At 44.8% G+C, this 24997-nt stretch overlaps 1 protein-coding gene across 1 annotated transcript in view; it reads right to left on the bottom strand.

Moving 5' to 3' along the window:
- Positions 1-22815, bottom strand: part of CPPED1 (calcineurin like phosphoesterase domain containing 1) — a 100076-nt gene extending 77261 nt beyond the window's left edge. The window contains exons 1-2 of the mRNA XM_038540321.1: positions 22608-22815; positions 4834-5052 (exon numbers count right to left, since the gene is read on the bottom strand). Of these exons, the coding sequence (XP_038396249.1) occupies positions 4834-5052; positions 22608-22677 (289 nt within the window). The 5' untranslated portion in view covers positions 22678-22815. The remainder of the gene's footprint in view (positions 1-4833; positions 5053-22607) is intronic.
- Between the last annotated feature and the right edge of the window lie 2182 nt (positions 22816-24997).

Genomic DNA, 24997 nt, shown 5'->3' with positions numbered 1-24997 from the left:
CTCCATGCACCGGGAGCCCGACGTGGGATTCGATCCCGGGTCTCCAGGATCGCGCCCTGGGCCAAAGGCAGGCGCTAAACCACTGCGCCACCCAGGGATCCCCCACATAAGATCCTTTTAGAGCATGCGTGTGTGATTGTTTTCCTGAATATTCTGGAAAAGTTCTGTTTTGACTCTGCATGGCAGAGGTCACTCTGCTTTAATTGTTCAAACTGTTTAGAAAGCAAAACAAAGGCCACAAACTTAAAACATTTCCCTGTGAGAGCGCAGCATGAAAAATCCAAAAGTAATAACAGTTCTCTTGTTAGGCATCATTATCTTTAACAGTTGGAGGGAATGTCCACAAACCACTAGTGTACACACCAAAATTAGGCATCATTATCTTTAACAGTTGAAGGGAATGTCCACAAACCACTAGTGTACACACCAAAATTGTACCTAATGCAGAAAACACAGGGCCTGGTGCAAAAAAAGCAAAGCCTGGTACATTTTTATCTGGCAAGTGCATCTCAAACTTAATTGTCCATAAGTTCACCTGGGAATCTCATTAAAAAGCTAATTCTATCTCATCAGACCTGGGTGTTGCAAAAATTTTACATTTTGAACAGGCTCTTCACTGATGCTCTGGGGTCCACCCTTTGAGTAGGGAGGTTGCCACGTAAACTATATGAGGTCTGAAAACAGCTGGACCTGAGTTAGATCCTGACTCCACCACTTATAAGCTGAGGAACCATGGGAAATGTATGTAACTGCTCTGAGCCAGTTTCTACCATTAGTTAAAAGGGAAACAGCAAGGACACCCCCTTTTCATGAGTCTAATGAGTCGGTGAGCTAGCAGCAGCAGTCCTAGCAGATACACACCCTGAAGTGCATCCCATGCCATCTGTGGTAGGCTGAAAAGGGCTCCCAAAGACGTCCTCACCCCAATCCCCAGAAGGCAGTGACTATGTTATCTTACATGGCAAAAGGGGAATTTGCAGATGTGATAAAGTTAAAGATCTTGAGATGGAGAGGTTATCGAGAGGTTATCCAGGGTTATCTGCGTGGGCTGATAATCACAAGGCTGTTCATAAGAAAGAGGCAGGAGGGTAGGTTCAATAGAGAGAACATGAGAAGATGAATCAAAGGTCAAAGGAGAGAGAAGAAGCTTTGAACATGGGAGGAAGAGACCATGACTCAAGAAATATTGGCTGCCTCTTAAGTAGGAACTTCTAGAAGGAAGGCAACCCTGCACACTCACTCTAGACTTCTGACTTCCAGGACTGTGAAAGAATAAATCTGTGTTTGTTTTAAGCCACTAGGTTTGTACTAATTTGTTATAGCAGCTATAGGATACTCATACACCATTACTAAAAAAATGCTAACACAGGCTTGTCTCACTTCAGGTAATAGAGGGTTCTTCCAGAGGCTGAATCATGAACTGAAATGAAATCATGTAACAGTTGCCTGGGTGGAGGTCAATGAACAAAGAGCTGGTCAAGAAGCCTTTATAACCAGGGAAGAATTTGCTCTCCAGCTCTCTGTTTTGTTTGGTTGTGGCAATTTTTAGTTGATGGGCCAGACACGCATATTAATAACGAGCTGTTCTACAGGCTGAAAGGATCTCTTGTACTCTAATTGCATCACCACATTCCGATCTGTCAAGTTCTCCACGTGATCTGGGGAAAGCTCAGAAGGTTCCTGGGGACAGCACCAGTCAATGCCTCCATGTCAGGGTGACCAAACAAAGTAATAACCCTAGGCTTCAACATGAAGGACTGAAAATCAATGGTCTCAATATTTGTACAAATCTCCACTTGCTATTTATAATGTGGTTTATTCTATAGAGAAGCTTTATAAAATAAGGGAAAAAAAAAACAAACAAACAACCAGGTAACCAAAAAAACATCTGCAGAATGAAAACACGTATTTTAAAACTAACTAGACTTTGTCCTACATTTCTTGGGCTTTCTCTGCAGAGCCTGGTACCATGAAGGCCCCTCACCATTCCTGGTTTTACACTTCCCTTACCAGATTTTAAGATCCATGGGAGGGTTGGTTGTTCATTTCCAACCACTATATCCAGAGCACGTAGTGCCTTAACTGGCACTCAGTGTGTACACAGTAAGAATGTGTAGATGAACAAATATTGTGATGAATATGTATAATGGAAAAGTGTGTTACAACTTTCATTAGAAACAGCATTATTCATAAAGTTCTTTTTCTCCAGTTTGAACTCAAAACTACTTGGCCCAAGATATTATTTATGGTAGAATTAAAAGTATGCTTTCTGATTTTATTTGCCTATTAATACATGCATCTGATAATTAACAATGTGCTAAGCAGTCAAAGCAAATAATTACTTTTCTAGTGGCTGCCCCAGCATATGAGCTAAATGAGGAGGAAGGCACTAATTGCATATTAAAAAATGGTAACTAGCTTTAAAACATTCTGTTTAATCTCAGACCACAATATTCAAAATAGTTACAGTCCTTCACTGGCTCAGTTACAATCCCACAAAACAGTCCAACTCTTCAGAACAGATACGAATTCTGCTCGGGTCACACTGAATATAAAATATGTGTTCAAAAGACTGACGGTTCACATTTACAAGGTCTTCCGACCAATGGAAAAAGTTAATCATAAAAACCGTATCTTCTAATTTACTAAGCTCAGTATATTTTATGCAAGAAGCACTGAAATTGCATAGAGAGCTTTTATTTTAAATTTTATTTTGAAATATGACTGATTACATTAACGTAATTCAGAATAAGTCAGTAAACATCTACAAAAACATGTTACATAATTTTAGTCAGTCTTAAAACATTTCTGTTTTCAAAGAAAAGAAGCCACTGGTCATAAAAACTGTAAACCTGGAATCTAACCTTCAACTATCCAATAAAAGCAGAAGTTTGCTCACTGGATGGTCCAGAGTGAGAGATCTAGCTGATGCTACACAGTGCATATTACACCAAATGATTCCAAAGAACCTAGCTAACAGCAAAATCAGAGCATCTGGAAGCAGCATTAATCTGGTCAACTAGCATCTTACCTTGGTTTTACCTGATAAACCAAGACTGAGTCCTGCTATGATTTCTAACTCCATTAGAAACTGGAGCATCCTGTAGTCACTTTAGCAATGTACAATATCAGCACCAGGAAACCCTTGGTCAAGGGTCACCAAGGATGGCCCAGTTCACATGCAGCTAAGGTTTTACCTCTCTACAAAACTTAGCAACATCCTGCGAATGTGCTTCTGTACCAAGCTGCTGAGACATCCACCACTTGCCCAGAGAAACAGAGCTCACTGACCCTTTCTTGTGAAGCCCCAGGCTATTGGGGTTTTGAATGCTTCCTGCATCAATGGGCTCTTGGCTCAGAAATGGAGGTTCTGAGAAGGTAAGGGGTCTGTCCCAGTTTACCCAGCACATCAGTGGCAGGTGTGGAGCTGGCATCTGCCTATTTTGGGTCTCTGTGCACTGCCTTATTTTTCTTCTTCCCTACCTTGCTGCATTTGTACAAGCCCAACAGTAGGAAAGGCTGCTTCTCCAAGGACAACCACTCTGGATTCTACCCAGTGGGACCCAACAAATGACATGGGAATGTCCACATTCATAACTTTGCATTAAATATGTATAAACAGAGAATGAAGTCCTCCTGCTCATTATACTCACTGGACTCTGGAAAGAGTGATTCTGGGCAGCCCCTTTCTCACATCTTCATTTTGGGATTGTTTTGGATAGGTAGGCAGCCAGACAAGTGAACCCTGGGGGGGGAGAATGAATGCACCCCAGCTTACCACAGAGTGCCTCAGCTTCTAAAGGCACTGGAAATTACAGGACTCAGAGCCCAGGTTTACAAGATAGTATTAGCCAAATGTGCATGGCCACTGCAGTGTTTTCTGCAATGGTCTTCAGGTTTTCTGCAATGGGGTGTCTGCTCTACCTCTCTGATGGGCAGGCGCAGTTCCACCAGCTTATATTTGCTCACCAGGGTTTATCTTGCCTGGGGGAGAAGGTATCAGAAGAGGAAATCAAAATACAAGAGTTCTAGAAGGTGTTATTTTTACATTCTACTTCTCTTATCTTGAAGGGAACCATCCTGCTCTTCAGACCACACTGCTGCGGCAGAGATGACCCCACACCCTGGCTACAAGGGACCACGTGAGCTAGACAGTAGTCAGTCAAGGACTTTGATTGGACCACCTAGAATAAGGCACTATATGTTGTGGTTTCTGTGACAAAGATGTAAACCCAGAAACCTAGAGAGAGCCTGCATAAGAATGAAGTCAACCCAGAGGAAAGCAGGGCTGAGTGAAAGAGACCAAGTCCTGATAACAACCTAAGCCTCTGGATCCAGCCATATCTGAAGCCCAGATCTGCCACTGGACTTTATAGTCCCATAAAGGAATATGCACCTTTAATTAAAAAAAAAAAAATTGGTTTAAGTTAGATTTCTGTCGCTTGCAAATGAAAAAGTAAAAATACAGGAGAAATTAAAGTGCAAGAAGAGAGGAAATAAGAGAAGATAGCACTTATAGATATGGTTATCTGGAAGCAGTTCAAGTTTGTCCCCTGGAAATAAAGGTGACGTGGGAATCTGTTCCATTTTTCATAGTAAGTTCAGATCATCAGAACTGTAGCTCTGCCTAATTACTGTGATTAATCTCACCAAATTCTAAATATAAAATGAGCGTGCATTTTCTGATGTTCAAGGATACTCCAATAGCCATGGAGAGAAGGAATGCACCATTACTGAATACAGACGTCTCCTATTTTTTTTTTCTTCTTTTTTCTGCCCAAATGCAGCCATGATTGGGAGGAGAGAAGGTCACATCAACAGCACAAGTCTTACCTGGCATGGCATGGATGAGGTCCCCGCAAAGAACAAAGAATCTGGGTTTGGGCTTCAACTTGTTGATGGCCTGCACAGCTTGCTCAGTTAGACGGATCTCCTGGCCCCACTCGTCACCGCCACTGTCGCTGTCCCCAGTGGACCAGGCCTTCATTAGTCCAAACTGTGGGTCTGCTCCTTGGATGAAGTAGAATGGGCCTTTCCATTCCCTTTCCTTTTCTTATAAAAACAAAACAGGACAAAACAAAACGGAGAGGGAAGAAATATTATAAAATCTGTCAGGGAAAGCATCCAGGTTATCGTGCAAGTGGATACAATATTTTTCTTAAATTAAGTAGGTCATTTTAATAAGCTGCTGTTCAAACATACCATTTTCCTGTCATAGTCTAGAGGATTTTGATTTATACTAATTATGCCTGGGACCTGGTGGTTCCCAAAGGCCAGGAAAAACCACGTGGGCTGCAACAGCCACGCAGCCAAGCTGTTTGTTTAAAACTAGCCGGCCAGAATGGAGCGCAGAGGCACAACAGCACGCTGTATAGAGGATATTAATGTTCAATAATAGTTTTTTTAATTAGAATTAAAAATACCAGAAATTGAAAGCTGCCAGAAGTATTATATTTAAATTACTAGGTGAAGTGCTTTCAAATCTTTTATGCCAGGCTTAATGGCACAATTTGCACTGTTTCGGGGGATGTGACAGCATTTTAATTATAAAACTTGGAGCCTGGAAGCTCCGGCTATCTGGTAGGAAATGCAGTGCCAGAAATGAAATCTTGAAAGGAGTTAGTCAACGAGAAGAAAAAAAAAAAATCAATGCTAACATTTCAAAGGCAGCATAATGTGGGCTTAAGCAAGGCATGAGGCTGGGGGGTGGGGCAGTAAGGGAGAAGGAAGGGAGAGGGGATTCTTTATGGTCTTGGAAAGGGCCAAGCACCAAAGGGTCACTTGAACCAGGATTATTAGGCTTGTCCTTCCTATCAGTTCCAATAATCCTAAGCTTGGTGGGCCACAGGTCTCTACCCGTATTAGCCAGAAGGACTGCAACCAGTACTTGCTTTTGCAGAGCTGGAATGGCCATTAGTGAGCATGGAAGCCCTGTGGGTGTCAAACTTTTTTTTCATGGGGACAGCATCTTCCCCTCAAACAAAATCTTGTGTGGTAGACCAACATTGAAAAAGAGAGCCTCCTCTGCCTAAGCTGGATCTGAGGACAGGGCAGTCTGAAGACCCCCAATTTACAGCCCCTACATTTACCCAATGAGAACTGAGGCCCAAAAAAGGAACATGACTGGCCTAACGGCCACCAGCAATCACTGGCAGGAAGAAAACCAGCCCACAATCAATCTTGAGACTGTTTTCTTCTTCTTTTTAACAAATTAGTATATTTTGCATGTTAACTGAGTAAGTGGAATTTCCTTTGGAAGTCATGAAGATATTACGATTTCCAAAAAGCTCCTTGGAGTCATTTCATGTCTCTGTGTTCAATTCATTTATTGAATTGATAAGTATTCACTGAGAGCCTACCATCTGCCAGCCCCCATACGTGGTGCTGACCATACACGGCTGGACCTAGACAGACAAGGCCCAGCTTTCCTGGGGCTTAGTCCTCATGGGGGAGAAAGACCTGGAACAAGGAAATGAGCAGGGAATGGAGCTGGAGCAGCAGGTCTAGGAGGGTGAAGTGAGAAGTGATGGCTAATTTCAACTGGATGCACAGGGAAGGCCTCTCTCTGAGGTGAATCATCTATGGTGAGAGCTTACTGGCAAGGAGCCAGGCTAACCTTTCTAAATATGGTCACCACCCTTCTGCCCACCATGCCTTGCTTACTGTCTTCTTAGAGCGGACCTCTGGCTTTAGGACTCCCTTCCTTCTCAAGTGCTTTTTCAGAATTTACAAATGCAAGTGTGCGAACTACCTGCACATACTTTACTGAACAAATTGCATATGCAAGTTACTCCACCAGTTCTTGACCCACAGCTCAGAGACTGTTAGCTGCTCAATCAAATCACAACCAACTTGAACTCCATCTTTTTTTTTTTTTTTAAGATTTATTTATTCATAGAAACACAGAGAGAGAGGCAGAGACACAGGCAGAGGGAGAAGCGGGCTCCATGCAGGGAGCCCGACGTGGGACTCGATCCCGGGTCTCCAGGATCACACCCTGGGCTGCAGGCAGCGCTAAACTGCTGCATCACCAGGGCTGCCCTGAACTCAATCTGAACAAGGAGTGCATGAAACTCTGAAATATGCATCTCAGTGTTAAGGACAGCTGTCTAGCACAATAACAGACGTGAACTTGTATTTATTGAGCCCTTACTACGTGTGGCAGAAAGAATACCAAAAAGGTCCCAAAGATCCCTTGGTCAAAGGGTACAAAGATTTAGTTCTACAAGATTTGGTTCTACAAGAAGTTCTGGAGATTTACTATACAGCAGAATGCCCACAGCTAACAATACTGTATTGTATACTTGCAATTTGCTGAGAAGATAGAATCTATGTCAAGTGCTCTTACCACACACATAAATAATGATGATGATGATAAAGGGGTGACAGGAACCCCTGGAAAGAGATGGGTATGTTTATGACCTTGATGGTAGTGATGGTTTCACAGGTGTTTACTTATCCCCAAACTCCTGATGGAGTTATACACATTAAATATATACAGCTTTTTACATGTTAATCATGCCTCAATAAAAATGGTCAAAAAGAAAGAAAAAGGGCAGCCCGGGTGGCTCAGTGGTTTAGCGCCGCCTTCATCCCAGGGTGTGATCCTGGAGACCCGGGATCGAGTCCCACGGGATCGGCTCCCTGCATGGAGCCTGCTTCTCCCTCTGCCTGTGTCTCTGCCTCTCTCATGAATAAATAAATAAAATCTTTAAAAATAAATAAATAAAATGCAGATGTGTCCAAAATATTTAAAAAAAAAAGAAAGAAAAAGAGAGAGATTAGGCTAGAAAAAGACCATGATTTTCATCTCTTTCTCACACACACACAGCCCTCCCTCTGCAGGTAAAAGGTTGCCGTGCTGTGACCCACCTATTGGAGAGGCCAACATGATAAGGAATGGAGGCAAAAGCCCGTGAAGAGTGGAGACCCTCCATGCAACAACCCAAAAGGAGTGAAATCCTGCCAACAATGACATGAGTAAACTCGGAAACGGACTCTCCCTTATTAGCTGGACTGTCAGATGAGACCATGGCCCCAGCTGACATGGTGCCTAAACCCTGTGGGAGACTCTGCAGCAGAAGGAAACTGTGACACAGCACAGGTTTGTTGTTTCAAGAGCTGCCAAATTTCAGGATGCTCTGCTATAAAGTGATAATAGATACTGAGGGATCAGGCATTAAAGATACATAGTCAGCAAGACTTCTTCAAGGGTTGAAGGCTGGTGTCGTTTAAAAAAAAAAAAAGAAAAATGAGATTCCAATTTGTGTTTTAAAATTAATTGTTGGCATCATTCATTTATTTTACTTGAATAATAACCTTTCTACATTGAATGCTTTTAACGACATTCCTGTTTCTGAGGCAGTTTGCAGAGCTGTTTAAACTGGGCAAATTAATCAGAATCAGATCAGGGAGGTGATCGTCATCCCAAGGTTGGCGCATAAATCAATCTTCTATAACAAACAGAATTTATAAACAGTTTTCTACAGCAAACATTTTAACCAATATAGTTTCCTACAACAAATAGTCATCATCTCAAAAAGTCAATAGTCCTTGGAGGTATTAAAATAAATCTTTCATTATTATTTGTTTACTTAGTAAAATCTTAGATGGAATCTCAATTTTACGATGACAAGGTACAAAATAAATAGATTTGACCTGAAATGAATGACAGGTCACATATCACACTATTCCACCTGCCTTATATATATAATAAGAACAATTTGACTTCAACCTCTGCCTTCTCAAAAGCACCTGGGTCCTCTTAAAGTTCTGCTACAGAAGCTTGTGGTCTTCAGTCTCATCTTAATTAAGGCTGAATTTGAGACTTATGATGCTTAGTTGCAGAGGGAGGAATCTTTTGTAAATTTATACCTCCCCCATCCTTCAAAACACTGAGAAAGTGAATACTTAACAATGCTTGCCTTAAACTATTTTGCCAAAGTCCAAAGTCACGCCCAGGGCAGGACACAGGTATTAGTTAACATCTACAAGAGCCAGGGAGAGCTTGCCATGCCATCTCCTGCCAGGCAGAGCACATGTCTGAACTCGGCACAGTCCAGCTGCTCTCTTTAGATTCCCTAAAAAACACTGTTCTGGCAGTTCGAGCCCCAGAAGTTCAGATATACCAAGGTTCACTCCTAAAGCACCTCAATAAAGAATCAGAGCACTGTTTATTATTGAAGAAAAAAAAAAAAAACCCACCACTTTGGCATCCAGGGAGCTTTTTGTTTTTGTTTTTATTTTCCTAGTCAAAGAATTTAACTGTGGGACTGCTTAGTTAAATGGTAAATGCCTGATAACCACCCCCTCCCCTCAAAAAAAAGGAGAATTGCTGGAAGTGAATTGAGGGAGGGGGGGTGGTGCATATGATAGGAGGGCACCAATGAAGCATGCTGCCCTGGGCGTGAAAAGCAGGGCTGGGCCTACACTTTGGGCCTCACGGTGTGACCCCTGAACCAGCATCAGCATCACCACATGTGAGCTTGTTCGAAAGGCAGCATCTCAAGCCCAGCCCAGACCTACTGAGGCAGTCTGCATTTTAACAGATCCCCACATGATCCGTATGCAAATTCAAGTTTGAAAAGCACTGACCTGTAACTAATCAAGGAACTGCCTAAACGTGTTTGATCAGAAACAGGTGCAAAGTGATTTTTGTTTCCCTAAATTGAAATAATGGCTTAGAGGATTGGTTGTTATTTTGCATATTTTCCTACTGATGGGTTTTTTTTTTTTTTTTTTTTGGTTTGCTTTTAGTTTTCTCTTGCATATTTTCCTTTTCATTTTTAGGTCCCTGTCTGCGTCCAGCCCAGGTAATTTCCAAAATTGATAAAAGAATGCAGTCAGGGACCCTAATTAGGGACGATGATAAAGCCAAGGTCAAATTTTGAGATAAACTAAGTACTTGAAGAATAAATGCATTAGAGGATAACGTGAGGCTGATTAAATTAAGACCTCATTTCTGACATAGGTGGTACCAAAACAAGACTACAATCTTGAAACATTTGACACAAACTTCTGATAATGTCTACAGGGTGCTTACTGTTAATACACCATGAAGTATGCAGGTATTTGACTAAAACACCTAAGTCTTCTATAAATAAGAATTCCACCATGAATTGAACTTTTTCAATATAATTTTTGTAACAAATTCACAGAGATGGTGTATTAGCAATCTACTGCTACGGTAACAAAGGAACACAAAGGTAGTAGCTTGAAACACTACACATGTACTATCTCAGTTTCTGTGGGTTGGGGATCTGGGCACGGCTTAGAGCACGGTTCTCTGCTCACGGTCTCTCACAAGCCACAATGAAAGTGTCTGCCAGTGCTGAGGTCTCAAATGAAGACTCACATGGGACAGAATCTGCTTCCAAGCTCGCTTACGGGGTTGACTAGGTTCCTAGCCGGCTGTGGTCCAGAAGCTACCCTCAGTTCCTCGCCATGTGGGCCCCTCCAGCATGGCAGCTCGTAACATGGAAACTGGCTTCATCAAAGACAGTGAGGGAGAGGGTCTGCTAGCAAAGAGCAGTTATAATCTTAGGTAATATGGCGATGGAAGTGAGATCCCATCACTTTGCTGTATTCAATTCATTATAATCAAGTTGCTAGGCCAGCCCAGACTACAGAGCAGAGGATCACACAGGCTATAAATACTCGGAGGCGGGGACCCCTGGAACCAACGGAGAGTCTCTGCCACAGGGGGGACTATTAAAGCCTAGCCTCACATACTTAACCACACCACTTAGACCTGACCCTCCTGTACAGAGCTGAGTGGGCCCATTTATTGCAGCCCTATCCCAGGGCGGCTGAAAGGTTACCTCACAGAAGCCAACCTTTTCCCACTACAGCAATGGAAATTTTCAGTGTGGGAGGGATTTGCAGAATTACTTAACCCCTTATTTAACCAACGAGGGATACTGAGGCCTGGCTAGGGATCTTAGTTATGGCTCAAGTTCAAGATCACACAGTTAATGAGCAGTGGCTTCCACTGTTCAGAATCTCAGTGCTGCTGGGCTGGCCTGCAGAGGGGAGAGCCATAAAGGAGATGGAATGTGCCTTGGGCTGCCTGCAAGTTATCCACCTCCATAAAAACATTTTTATCTCCAAAAAGTTTCCTTTGAAAGGAACATCTTGGTAAATAAGAAAAGTGTACACAAAGATAATGCTGGCAAGGCCCAGAGCTTTTCCCCAGTAGGCTGTGATGCTCACAGTCCCTGCCAATAGCACAGGGCTGATTCAGGGTATAGGCTAGAGCCCAGAACATCTATCTTCTACGGGATGCTAATTGGTGATCTTCTCCAGGAATTACAAACTCCAGGTCTCTGGATGCGGTCTGCCTAGCAGGTGTGTTTTGTTTGGCCCACATAGTAGTTATAAAATTTTGAATCTGTTGCCGACATTTTAAATTCATGAGTTTCATACAGATACCTGATTTTCTAGATGCTCTTGGAAAATCTAGCCAAATCAGGCCCAACTGGAATATGCTGACTGGCTGGGCTAAGCAGTGGCTGCTCCTCAAAGGGGACGTGTGGTCTCAAATTCACCATGGTCCACACTTGGTCCCATTCACCAGCTGGCCCTTGTGCACATGGGCAGTGACAAGCCCAAATCTATGATAACTCTTCCATTCTGCTCAGAGGTGCAGAAGAAGAAACTCAGCAAGGTCAAGGTCACATAACTTGCTCAAGGTCTAACAAAGGGCTGAGAGGCCGAACCAGGCCTATTATGCCACAAACCCCTGACTTCAGGGCAAGGGGTCACACAGGTGAGATTATAGAGAAGACCTAGCTAGCTGGGAGTGCCAAAATCTGTCCAAATGGTATGTCAGAAAAAAACAAGCTCTGTGTTACCATAATAAATTACCATAATTTATTAAGGTACCACAGCCTGAATCGAATTAATTTTAAAATTTCTTAAAATCTTTAATTAATTAAAAAATATTTTTATAAAGGAAATATTGGCCTTAGAGAGAAATCTGATTCATCCATTGTACAGAGAGTATCAGGATTTGGCCACTTACAGATTTTAGCTGATAGAGACTGTCACAGAAACCACCATCTTTCAAAACTGAGGAATAATAGGACTGTGGATTTGTGTGGTATTAAACTATAGACAGTAAAGGCCTGTGAATCTTCTTTAAGCATTACTGGGTACAAAGCGACTGCACGCATAGAAGAATCTTAAAAACCTTTAAAAACTCACACAATGCCTTACCGCTAATCCTTCCTATGCAACTGTTTACGTGCCAATATCCTGCCTGAAAGACAAATATTCAGATTGCAAGGACTCTTTGCTGTTAATATCAGGAACTAAATGTTTTCTTAAATCTGTCTCTGTCAATACATTTCCTCTCCCTCATTTTTATTATACCTTTCAGGCATGTATGTCAACTCGTATTGAAAGCTGACTTTTTAACATATACCAAGAATTAGAAATTTCATTGATCCTTTTGCTATTACTAGCTCATCAATGACTAATTATAATAAATGCACCCCCAAAAGCAAATGAATTACTATTTTCATCACTCAGCTAGGAAAAGGCCTATAGGAATCAGTCATGCCATTAATTAACACCTAATACACTAACAGCATGTGCTCTCTCGATGTGCCAAACTTGCTACTGTACAGGCAACTTCAAATGGTTCAAGGTGGAATACAATGATAAATAGCTCTCAGTTTAATTCTAATAAAGCTAAGTCTCATTTCCCAAATCTCTTTTGCTTTTGGGAAGATATTTATTAAGAAGTCTGATGAGCAGGATGGTGAACAAGGCCGCAATCATTACAACAGTGTATCACTACACTGTAAGAATATTTAAAAGTTCAATGTTTGCACTCCTGTTAACTTCTCCGAATCAAAATCATACATGAACTGGGACCACAGGGGCCACATTTCTCCATTTGACTAGAAAGCTGCAGAATTAACTAAAAAAGTGAGCAGAGTAGTGGTTTTGCTTTCCTGAGTATGTCCAAGGTCCCAGCTCATCCCATCTGCACCTTACAACATTCCCACAAGCAAATCCTTTAATACTGGCCTCTTTTTCCTGATGGCCCTGAGTCTGCCAACAAGGTCCCCAGTTCACCAGTCTACAGATGACAGGATTGTGTGTCACTGGGTCCATTTAGCCTACCAGGTGGATGCACGTGCTCTACAGTACCTCCTTCACCTCCACAGCCCCATCACCTTGGGTCAGTGCTCCACCACTCCCACCCAGGGCTACCAGAGCAGCTCCACGCAATGCTCCCTACTCTGATCCACTGCAAGCAATCACTGCCGCTGTGACTTCCTACAACCCTTGTCCTGATCATCAAACTCCCTTGCTGAAGGGTCATTACACTCTAATTTCCATAAGTAAAGACCCATGTTCACGTTTCCTTTCCAGTATATTGTCAGCATGTATCACTGGGTCACTGGCATGGGAGAGGCATTCAGTAAACATTTGGTGAAGGGATAAACCAAGATGTCGACGGATCCTTGTTCATTCTGGCACTTGGGTCTAAAATGTAGTGCAAAATTTTTCTAGCTATACTGATTACTGTTCCCATTAGATTGGTGGCTCTCTTGACCAGGGATGATTGTGACCCCCAGGGGACATTTGATGTCTGGAGACATTTTTTGATGTCACGCTGGGAGGGTCACAGTGCTTCTGGCATTCAGTGGATAGAGGCTAAGGATGCTGCTCAACATCCCAGAGTATACAGGGTGGCCCCACAGCCAACAGTCTAGCCCATAATGTCAATGCAGAGATTGAGAAACTCTCCCCAAAACATGCCACAGGATCCCTCCAAAGGGACCCTTATCTGCTCCTCAACACATGCAACCTTTCCCACTGCTTCCTCTAGAGGATGCTCCCCACTCTCCTAACTCTTTCTGCTGAGACTCCACCTACCCTTCCTAGTCCAGCCCAGCACCTACCTCCCTCCCCTGCAAGGAGATGGAGCTCTTCCTTCTTCCCTCTTTCAGCAAGTTTGTTCTGAGTACCTGCTATGTGACAGGCACTACACTTTAGTCACTGGACATTCAACAGTGAGCAAAATCACAGGTCCCATTCTTTAAGACCTTACACCATAGTGGGGAGATGGATGACAAACAGATCAACAACTAAGCTGACTACACACTGTGCTCATCATTACTGCAGAGGGAATCACAGTGATCGTGGACAGAGTGACTGGTGGGTGGGAGCTGAGGCTGGATGGAGCAGTGAGGCGACATGAGAGCCAGGCACAGGGTGGCTGTGGGGACGCACCCCAGGCAGAGGGCACAGCAAAGACCAGACCCTGACACTGGAGGCAAATTTGAATGTAAGGTAGGGGGTAGATCATGCCAAGGCATGTCTCCCAAAGCCCTCACCGGGCCCTAGTATAGCCTAGACTCTGAGGCTTGCATGCCAGGTTCAAGTCCCAATTCCACCCTTTACCAACCATGCGACATAACACAAGATCTTAATCTGAGTCTTAGTGTCCTCAGCCATAAAGTAAACCCTACCTCAGAAGGGTTGTCATGAACAGTGACTGAGTGAATACATATAAAGCATTTGCACTTGGTGCATAGTAGCCAAAGCTCACACCAAGTGTGAGCTTCTGTGATCCTGACTGTTACTTACAGTAACTCTTTCCCTTCTCTTAGCAGAGACAAAGCCACCCAAACCGTACCCATTTCTTTATTCCCCATAGTACATGGTGGGGCGCAGAATATACTTGGTGATACAGATACGAATGCAAGCACACACACGTACAAATTACGTGCTTTGATCTTAACATTCTTCCCTTCACATACTGGGAATATTGTGTCAGTTATAAAACAGCAAAGATGGGTAGCTTTACAGCTGTGTGGAGGCTTTCTGGCTAAAGAGCAAATGCCAACGAGATGCAATTTTTGCAGTTTCTCACAGTAGCCATCTGCACAGTGAATCACAATCTAAATGTCTGCAGTAATACCCCTCATCTTCTCCAGGGACTAATCTTATCTTAGTAGTGAAAAGCAACAACAACAACAACAACAAAACCACAGCAGTGGCAAAACAATCTTCACCACCTTGGGACTCTTTCTGGTTTAACGATCCAAGTGTCCCGACTGTAAAACTGCCAGAACTTATGTTCCATATAATAGTGCCATTCCTTAGTGGCTGCCCAGGGCTGGAGTGGCGGGTGGGGTGATGGCTGATGGGTGCTGGGTTTCCTTCTAGGGTAATGAAAATGTTCTAAAATCAACTGCGGTGACGGTCGCACAACTCTGTGAACGGACTAAGTGCCAGCTATTTAAAGTAAATAGTGCCCTCTGAGGCCCCCCTTCCCCTGAAATAATTAACTGTGACAGCACTATCCTCAGAGTTTCCATATTACTTTTCCTAAGTAGCAAAGCAAATTTATCCAATCTCTCTTTTCTTTGCCTAAATGCACCAAAGGTGGTTTTTGAGACACACAAAAGCTTCTGAGTCATAGCTTGGCTGCCAAACTTGCCATTCGGGGATAAAGGACCTGCCAAAATCTTTATCTGCAACCCTTCAGAGAAGTAAAAGGTAGACAGGCTCGGGCTCCTCGGCCAGGTGGCTTTCAGCCTAACTGGCTTTGCCTGATGCTGTTCTAGACAACAGCTACAGGGGGGAAAAGACATTTCCTGAACCTCTCTCACTTTTCCAAAGCAGAACTCCATTTGGGGTTTGCCTTTTTGGGGTAGATGTTTGCTAGGACTTATTTCCCTCCATTACCCATGCTGCTATACCAAGAAAGCAGGTGGCTGGTGCCCTGGGTGGTACTTTGGGGAGAAGTGGAAAAAGACGCTCTCTCTGGGCAGAGGTGCCCTGCGGGGGCAAGCCTGGGTATAAGGAGAAGGCACCCCTTCCTCAGGGCAGATGTGGCCCAGAGAGGGCTCACCTGATAACATGAAGCTGCTTTAACAGGTACCTTTGGGAAAACAAAACAAAACAAAAACAAAAAAAACAGGTATCTTTGAATGCATGACCTCAGCACCACCTGGGGTGGTTTGCAAGGAATCCCATTAATTGACTCAATATCTTGGTTTTTGTTTTGTTTTGTCCAGAGGACTCATGGTGTAAGCAATTGGTCAGGCAAATACAGAGAAATGTGATTGTATTTACTCGTTTACTTATATGACAAATGGCCACCGAGTGGCCTCCACTGCCCGACACTGTCCTAAGTCTGGGCTCCCTGCCCTCCAGGAATTTATAGTCTAGGGGCATGAAAAGGCATGAAAGTCACAGGAATAAATACACAAATGTAAACTGTAATAAGTGTTGTAAAGGAAAAGAATGAGCAAAGGGGAATAACAGGACCCTGAGAGTGGGAGAATGAGCACGCGTTTCTTCTAAAATGCTAGTCTGCTTCTCCCTCTGCCCATGTCTCTACCCCTCTGTCTCTCATGAATAAATAAAATATTTTTAAAAAATAAAAATCAATAAAAAATAAAATAAAGTGATACCAGAAGAATGACAGACCCTAGAGAGAGAAGGAGAGGGACAGAGGAAAGCTATGGCAAGGGATGACAGGCCCAATTTTTGTTTCAAAGAGATGGCTCTGAATGCCGTACAGGGAGTAGACTGGCGGGGCAAGAGTGGACACAGAAGGCTACTGGAACAGTCCAGGTGAGAGATGCAGGGCTGGGGGTCATAGTGGGAGCTGGGAAGGGAACAGGTGGACAAAGCCAAGGCGAGCTCTGGAGGCTGGAGGGATGGGGCTGTGGAAAGAATGGGAGGAGGAGAGGATCAGGATTGACTCCTGGGCTCCTGACTGAACAGGAGTGGGAGGGCAAGACAGGAGAAGGAGCATTCTGGGGAGCAAACGAAGAGTTCTGTCCTATTCCAGTATGTGCTGGTGGCCAGGTCAAAGGGCTGGATGCCAGGAGAGCTGTGCTCCCTTCCTGGCCCTCCCACCTCCTGATTTAGGACCTGAAATCCTGAAGCATCTCAGCACCCTCGGGTAAATGAAGCCACTGCATCCATCACCACAGCTCATCTTCAGACAGCTGTAGCCAACACTCTGCCTCCGTTTTACAAATGAGGACCTACAGCATTAGCAATGATTAGGGTTTTTTTCTTTTTCTTTTAAACAATGGTACATGGCAACTTTGGGCATTCTTTCACTCAACAAGTATTTCCTGACTGTCTGGCTACATAATGGACTCAGTCCTAAGAGTGGCTGACAGCAGTTCTTGGGCTCCTGGAGTCTCCAGCTGCCAGGGCCCCATGCTATCGCCAGTAACTAATTGGGAGGGTTTGGCAAAGTTAAAAATCACATGCTTCACAAATATAAAAAGCTGCCAGTTAGTCCTCTCTGTGAAAGAGATGCTCTCTTACCAAACCCACAGATTTACCAACACTCTCCATGCCCTCCGCAAAGGCACTGACTGTTGCCCAAAGTCCCTCAAGGGTTCAGCTCTGCACATCCATCAGTTGTCCCCGAAAGTGTTCAAGCTAGCACTTACTTTTAAATCACTTAATTAAACATGTAAACCAGAGAAATATGAATTGTAAAAAGGGCCGCTTCCAATAAAACTAAGACAGATGTTTCGGGAACACTCAATAAAAGGCAGGCTGGCCAAAATAAAGTACTATTGAATTAGGTGTTGTGGAGACAAGTGTAAAAGATTAGAGGAAAAAGAAAGTATAAACCTAGAATCCTTTACTTGGAGTGCTTTCCAAGTGATTTTTAACTGACTACTCCACTGGAAAAAACCCAAACTGGAAAAGATTCATTATGGGTGTTGTTTATGCAAGAAAGACTCCATGGCAGGCCCATCTGTAAACCCAATACTCTAAGACAAGTCCTTGGCCCGACCTCAAAAGAATGGTAAATGAATGTACATTTATAGATTACATTAAAAATAAATGTTAAAAGAATGTGTATTTTTTTAAATTCCCCTCTTCAGCTCATTTTTTCTTTTGACCAACTGCTAGGTTTCTACTGTAGTTAAAAAAAAAAAAAAAAATCTTTTTTTCCTAATAATTAGACCCTTACCCCACACCATTCATAAAAATTAATTCAATATGGACCTACACCTAAATGTAGTAGTTTAAACTAGAATACTCTTAGAAGAAACACAGAAGTCAATCTTCATGATTTGGGGTTAGGCAAAGGTCTCTTAGGACATCAAAAGCACAAATGATAAAAGAAAAAGGTGATAATTTGGAACTTCATCAAAATTAAAAATTCTGATGCTGCATAGGTTATCATCAAGCAAGGGAAAGGAGAATCCACAGAATTGGAGAAGATATTTGCAAACCATTGATTTGATAAGGGATCTGTATTCAACATATGTAAAGAATTGTAACAACTCAATGAAAACACAACCCAATTATAAATGGGGCAAAAGACCTGAAAAGATATTTCTTCAAAAATATACAAATGGCCAGTCAGCACAGGAAAAGATGTTCAACATCATTAGTCTTTAAGAAAATACCACAATGAGATATCAATTCACACCCATATGGTTGATTATAATAAAAAAGAGAGATACGACAAGTGAGAAGTGCGTTGGCAGGGATATAAGGAGGTGTGGATCCATATATCTTGGTGATGTGAACGTAAAATAGTGCAGCTCCTTTGGAAAACAGTTTGGAAGTTCCTCAAAATGTCAAATATACTTATATGACCCAGCAATTCCAATCTTAGGCATATACTCAAGAGAAATGAAACATATGTCCATACAAAGATCTGTATGTGGATGTTCACATCAGCTTTATTCCTAACAGCCAGTGTTCATTTGGGAAACGTCTGCCAACGTCCAAATGTACATCAATACGTACTTGGATAAACAAGACATGATTTCCCACACAATGGAATGTCAATTCAGTAAAAAGGAACAGAGTGCTGATATCTGCCCAACATAAGAGAATCTTGAGGATTATGCTAAGAAGCCAGTCACAAAAGAACACAGATTGTAATTCCATTTATATGAAATGTCCAGAAAAGGCAAAGCTATGGAGGTAAATTAGTAGTTGCCTGTGTGAGGAGTGGAAACAGGAACAGACTATAAATGGGCACAAAGTTTCTTTTTTTGGGAAACAGAAAGGTTCTAAAACCCTGACACTGTACCACTGTAAATTTATTAAAAATCACTGAACTGTGAACTTAAAATGAGTCAATGTTATGGTATCTCGATAAAGTCACTAAAATATAGAAAAGCAAAAAAAATAAATAAAAAAAAGACACTCAAAAATAAAAGCTCATTTTTTCTCTTAGACTTGTTATGATGAGAATGTTTTACACACTAATTTTGATTGATGATGATGATGATGATAATAATGAGGAGGGGATAAATAATCAAAATTCTTGTCTTATGCACAGGAGCCCTTCTTAAATAAGAGATAACTGGTTTGGCCTGGACGTATGACATAATTAAAAGCATTTATTTCATTTTCTTCACTGATCTGTTAGAATTTTTCCAATACAATATTTTCAAGACCCCATTCAGACCTCAATTAACATTTTCAGGTCTAGTAGTTCTAGAAGAGGCCTTAGGTGATACCTGGAAGAGATGGGGCAAGTTATTTTTTTTGGGTGCTCCACTTATATTCTGCCACGTGAGAGGGTTTCCAGAGGCGACCGAGAAATATTCAGGACTGGTGAGGAGCTGTTTCAGCTCCTCTGAAACAGCTGCAGAGATTTAAAATGTCCAGGGAAATCATCTTTTTAAGAAAACCACCAAAGAGCCCTATCCTCTAAGGGGGCAGGGGGAACATTCTGGTGGTAAAAATAAAACTGGAAAAAAGAACAGCTTAGGACCTAAAAACAAATAAACATGGGTAATTTTTAAAACCAATTTTACCTTGATAGTTCTCCTTTTTAGAATTTCTTCAAAACTGATGTCATGAACTTTTCAGAAAAACAATTATTTGCTAGGATAAAGTGTAGCCTTGATTAGGGTGTATGTGTCGAGGAAATATAATTATCAATTTGCCTAATTAAAATGAATATTTGAACATGCCTGAGGAATGTGCACCTTTCTCAAATGAGAGGTGTACAATTTACTTTTTATAAACATCTGTTGATGGAGCCTCGCAGACTGTGTTAACAAGGAACGGATGCCTGAGGCCAAGCTTCACGTACAATACTCCCGGAAGAAGTGCACGTCGTACTGCCACTCCTATAAATTACCAGGGGGGAAACAGTCTTAAAGTGCTTACCACAGACTGTTGTATGCCCCCCAAAGTTTCATGTTGAAACCCAAACCCCAACATGATGATATATGGAGGCGGGGCCTCATGGGAGGCAGGGGGGAGGGTGTGTGTGGGGGGTGATGAGGTCAGGAGGGCTGAGTGATGAGATTAATGCCTTTTGGAAGAGACCCCAGGGTGCTCATTCCCCGATTCCCCCGAGGGCACAGCAAGAAGATGGTTGTCTGTGAACCAGGAAGGTTTGCGCCCATTCGCATCTCGCTGGCACCTTCATCCTGGACTTCCAGCCTCCAGAACTGTGAGAAGCATCTGTTGTTTATATGCCACCCAGTCCACAGTGCTTGGTTACGACAGCCTGAATGGACTAAGACAGCACTCTTCGGTTCCCCTGCCAGGCGCTTTCGCTAATTCTGAAGGGGGCTTTGAGGAGCGAGTGTATGAGGGTTATAAGGGAATCTGATCAGTGTCCTTGTTTCCTCACACATGCAGCTTCAAACTCTGATGCTTTAGGTAAAGACCAAAGTCCTCAATTACTTATCCCCCCACCCTGCCCACCACCATCCTCCTTCTCATAGAACACCACAGCCCCCAGTCTTCCCTTTCGCATCCCGCCAGGCCGCAGATTTTTACACCTGCTCCATCCACCGTCCACGATGCTCTTTCCTCCCTTTATAGTCATCCTCCTGCAATCAGGTAACACACCCCTTCCTCAGGGAAGATACTCAGCAACGGAATGTATACAGTAGATACGTGTACAATGGACTACTGCCCAAGAGGAAAGTGCATGAACTAGAGCTTCTGACATCAATATGGATAAATCCCAAACCTCACGTTGGGCAAAAAAGTCCTATCAAACTATTTTGAAGATGGGCACTACGGCCAACTATGTTTTCTAAAACCTGCCACAGCTACATTTCTGGCCCCGACACAGTCTTCCAGAACCTTGCTACTCCTCACCAAGAGCTGCAAAGAAGAAAAGAACAAGGTTTTAGGGCGGAAATCTTGAGGAGAAACGTATTTTAAATAGGCTAGCCAAGAGCACCTGGGTGGCTCAGCAGTTGACCATCTGCCTTTGGCTCAGGGTGTGATCTCGGGGTCCTGGCAAGTCCCCCATCGGGGTCCCTGCATGGAGCCTGCTTCTCCCTCTGCCTCTCTCTCTCTCTCTCTCTCCTCTCTCTAATAAAGCCTTTGGAAAAGAAGAAAAAAATAGGCTAGCCAAGGGAAAACCTGACCCTGAGAAAGTGACTGAACTTTATATACAGTTTGGAAGCTCAGAAAGAGAGGGCCAGGCTCCACCAGCCCAGCTACTAGCTATGGGAGCTGGAGAAAAGAAAGCCCTTGGAGAAAAACCGTGTGGCAGCAGAACTGGGCAGAGGTCAGGACGTCATGCATGAAGCAAGAAAGGTGAGCGCACCCACCAGACCATGCAGGGCACCATGGGGTGGGGGGTAGGGAGCAGCGGCTCACAAAACTGGTGAGTGCATGAGAGGGGAGCCTGACTTCTGGCAGCAAAAAACCTAAGAGGACCAAGCAACAAGCAATGTGCCAGCTTCCTGCCTTGGGCCCCCAGGGCTAACATCCACTTAGCACCTCACCTGCATAAGCACACAGCGGGTCCAGAGGTTGGATTACAAGAATACCCTTCATCGGAAAGTATGCTCATAAATTGAATTTAGCTAAAAAGAAAGAGGCACCTGAGTGGCTCAGCGGTTGCGCACCTGTCTTTGGCTCTGGGCGTGATCCCGGGGTCCTGGGATCGGGCTCCCTGCATGGAGCCTGCTTCTCCCTCTGCCTGTGTTGTGTCTCATGAATAAACAAAAATTTTTTTAAATCTTTAAAATAAATAAAAAGAAAATACATGCATCTAAAAAAAAAAAAAAAGCAAAACGACGTAACATTTTTGCATTTTACAAGGAGCCCGAGTAAATGCAGACCCCCTCCGGAGCTCCTGCACCCTGCACCCTGCACCCTGCCCCGCCCTCCACATGCTGCAGGAAGCCAGCGGGACGACGGGAGCCTAAGATACAGGCTGGGGGCCTGCAGGGGCACAGCCGCGCGCAACAACAGCGAGGATGCTCTTCCCGGTTTGCAGGTGGGGAAACTGAGGCCGAGCCGCCCTGCTGGGGCACGCGTGCAAGGCAGGGCCGCCAGCAAGCGAAGTGCACTGCCCGCGCGCCCGGGAAGCACGCTTTGCTGCCTCAGTGCATCGCCTCCTGTCTCGGTCTCTCTCTGGGATGCGGAGGCCGGCGAGGCCGCGCCGCCCGCACACCTGCTCCCCGGCCGCGCCCCTCGAAGCCCCGGGCGCGGGCGGCGCGGCAGCTATGCGGTCCCCGGCTGCCGCCCGCGGGGCAGGTGCAGCCCTCGAAGCCGTCCGGCTGGAGGCGCGCGCGGCCGCACCGACGGTTCCGCCGACGGAAGGTGCCGCAGCCTGAAGTCCCCGCTCCTCCCCTCCCCCGGCGGAAGGCCGGCCGTACCTGAGGGAAACGCGTCCAGGGTCCTGCCCCGGGCTCTGCGGAAAACACCCCCCGCCTCCGCAGCCGACATGGCGAGCGAGTTTCCCGGCTCCCCCTGAGGACACAGTGGCGCGGGAGGGAACGGCAGGACGCCGCTACAGTCCCAACCGCCGGGCCCGTGTGGCCGGGCGGCGCCCTCTGCTCGGGGCGGGGCCGCTCGGGGCGCCGCTGGTGCTGCCTGGGCGAGGCGGAAGCGCGAGCGGCCCCTCTGGGATCGACTGCGGCGCCTGGACCTGGGCCTGGATGCAGGCGTGCAGGGGATGCTCTGCCGCTCAGGCGGCGGGGGGCGACCGCGGGGTTTCCCTCCTCCCCCCCTCCAGCTCCCCCGGAGGCGGCCTGCCCTGGTTTCACAGGTGCAAACACGGGGCGCCCAGTTAAGTTGGAATTTGAGACGCACGATGAATGATGGTTCAGCGTAAGTATAGCCCACGCGGCATTTGGGATATACTTACCCTAAAATTGTTTTCGTGATCTGAGATTCCACTTTAACTGGAGCTCCTGCATTTCATCCAACAACCCTACCTTAGGCGGGGTAGGGGGGGAGGTCCGAAGCGCTGGGCCCTGTCTCAGGACAGTCCTCCAAGCTCCCCCCCCCCCCTACTGTGACCCAGGAGCCCTGATCATGAGGCATCTTCACCATCACGCTGTTACTGTCATCATCGCTCCCTCGGAATCGTAGCTCACCTCCGCTGCACATGAGCGCCAGGGCTGTCGTGAGCTGCGTGTGTCAGAAGGGGAGACTGACGCCCAGAGAGGTGGCGCAGTTTGCACGAGGTGACACACCTGCAAAAGCAGTGAAGCGGCCACCGACCCAAACCAGGACCTGTCTAGGAAAAAGAAGGGGGAAAAAAAAGCTCTTGCACCACGCTGCTGTAGGCTGGTGTTTGTCAACGTGGTTAAAAACAAATTCCGGGAGGGGTGGCACCTGCCGAAGCCGAATCTCTAGGAGAAGGGTCTGGCTTTAAAAAAAAAAAAAAAAAAAAAAATCATTTATTTATTCATGATAGAAAGAGAGAGAGGCAGAGACACAGGCAGAGGGAGAAGCAGGCCCCATGCAGGGACCCTGACGTGGGACTCGATCCCGGGTCTCCAGGATGATGCCCTGGGCCTAAGGCAGGTGCTAAACCACTGAGCCACCCAAGGATCCCCAAGGGTCTGGCTTTAACTCCTTATGAGGTTCTTTTGATCCATCAGGTTGGGAACTTCTCAACTAGCTGCCTACATCCAGGAGACTCGTCCTCCAATCTTGGACAAGAGTTCTAATAGTAAATGGTAAGTCCTGGGTAAGTATTAGGCATTCACTCTCATCATCACTAGTCACCGTATCGCTATTCCCTGCGTGTGGTCTGCCCCCCTCCTCCCCAGGAGGACTGTCAGGAAACATTCAAGAGGGAATGACAAAATGAAAACTAAAAAATCCCAATGGGGACCTCAAGACCCTGCAAGTTCCAGCTCCGGCCCGCCTCTCACCCAGTAACTGTCCTCTTTCAGTTCCTTAAACATGCAAATCCAGTTCCCTATTTTTGCACATGCGGTTCCTTCTGCTTAGAATGCACCTGCCTGGGTAGCTCAGTGCTTTAGCACCGCCTTTGGCCCAGGGTGTGACCCTGGAGACCTGGGATCGAGTCCCACGTCAGGCTCCCTGCATGGGGCCTGCTTCTCCCTCTGCCTGTGTCTCTGCCCCTCAGTCTCTCTCTATCTTCATGAATAAATAAATAAAATCTTAAAAAAATATAGAATGCACCTGCGCATTTAAACTTCAAGGCCTCTGCTTAAATCACACTTTCAAGGAGAGGCTTTAGCCCCCCACACACTTGCACACACCCTTCCTATCGAAAGCAGGTTTCCTCCTTGTTCTTTTTGTAACTCTCTGTTCTTGTCTCTTATAGATAGCCCTTTGCACAGTTGGTGCTATTGCCACACGTGATAATTATTTACAGATGTACTCATTTGTTTCAGGTGTTATTATTTGTCCCCGATGTCTTTCCCAACTCAACTGTTAAAGTCCACATGGGTGGTTACCTCAACTGCCTTGCTCACCAGGAAGGGTGCTTGAGGCATAGACACTCCAGTGCTGCTGCATGAATAAATAGATTATGAATATCTTGACAGTATAGCCTGATTTGAACCTGGGCAGTGGTTGGGCATAGCTCTATTGGTAGTGATGATGAGGAACCTCAGAACGACACAGGAACCATTGAATGCTAATAATGGGTGCAACCAAACCTTGTCTGCCACTGGGTCCCAGCAGCTTCTTAGCCTCATTGCCTGCCCATCTTCGCCTCATCACTGTATAGGTGGGTGGTCCCACTCTCCTCTGACCGTGGTCTTCCAGTTCATACCCTTTTCTG

Source organism: Canis lupus, chromosome 6 (genome assembly GCF_011100685.1).
Source record: "Canis lupus familiaris isolate Mischka breed German Shepherd chromosome 6, alternate assembly UU_Cfam_GSD_1.0, whole genome shotgun sequence".
NCBI classification, from domain to species: domain Eukaryota; kingdom Metazoa; phylum Chordata; class Mammalia; order Carnivora; family Canidae; genus Canis; species Canis lupus.
This window is presented reverse-complemented; position numbering and strand designations above follow the sequence as displayed.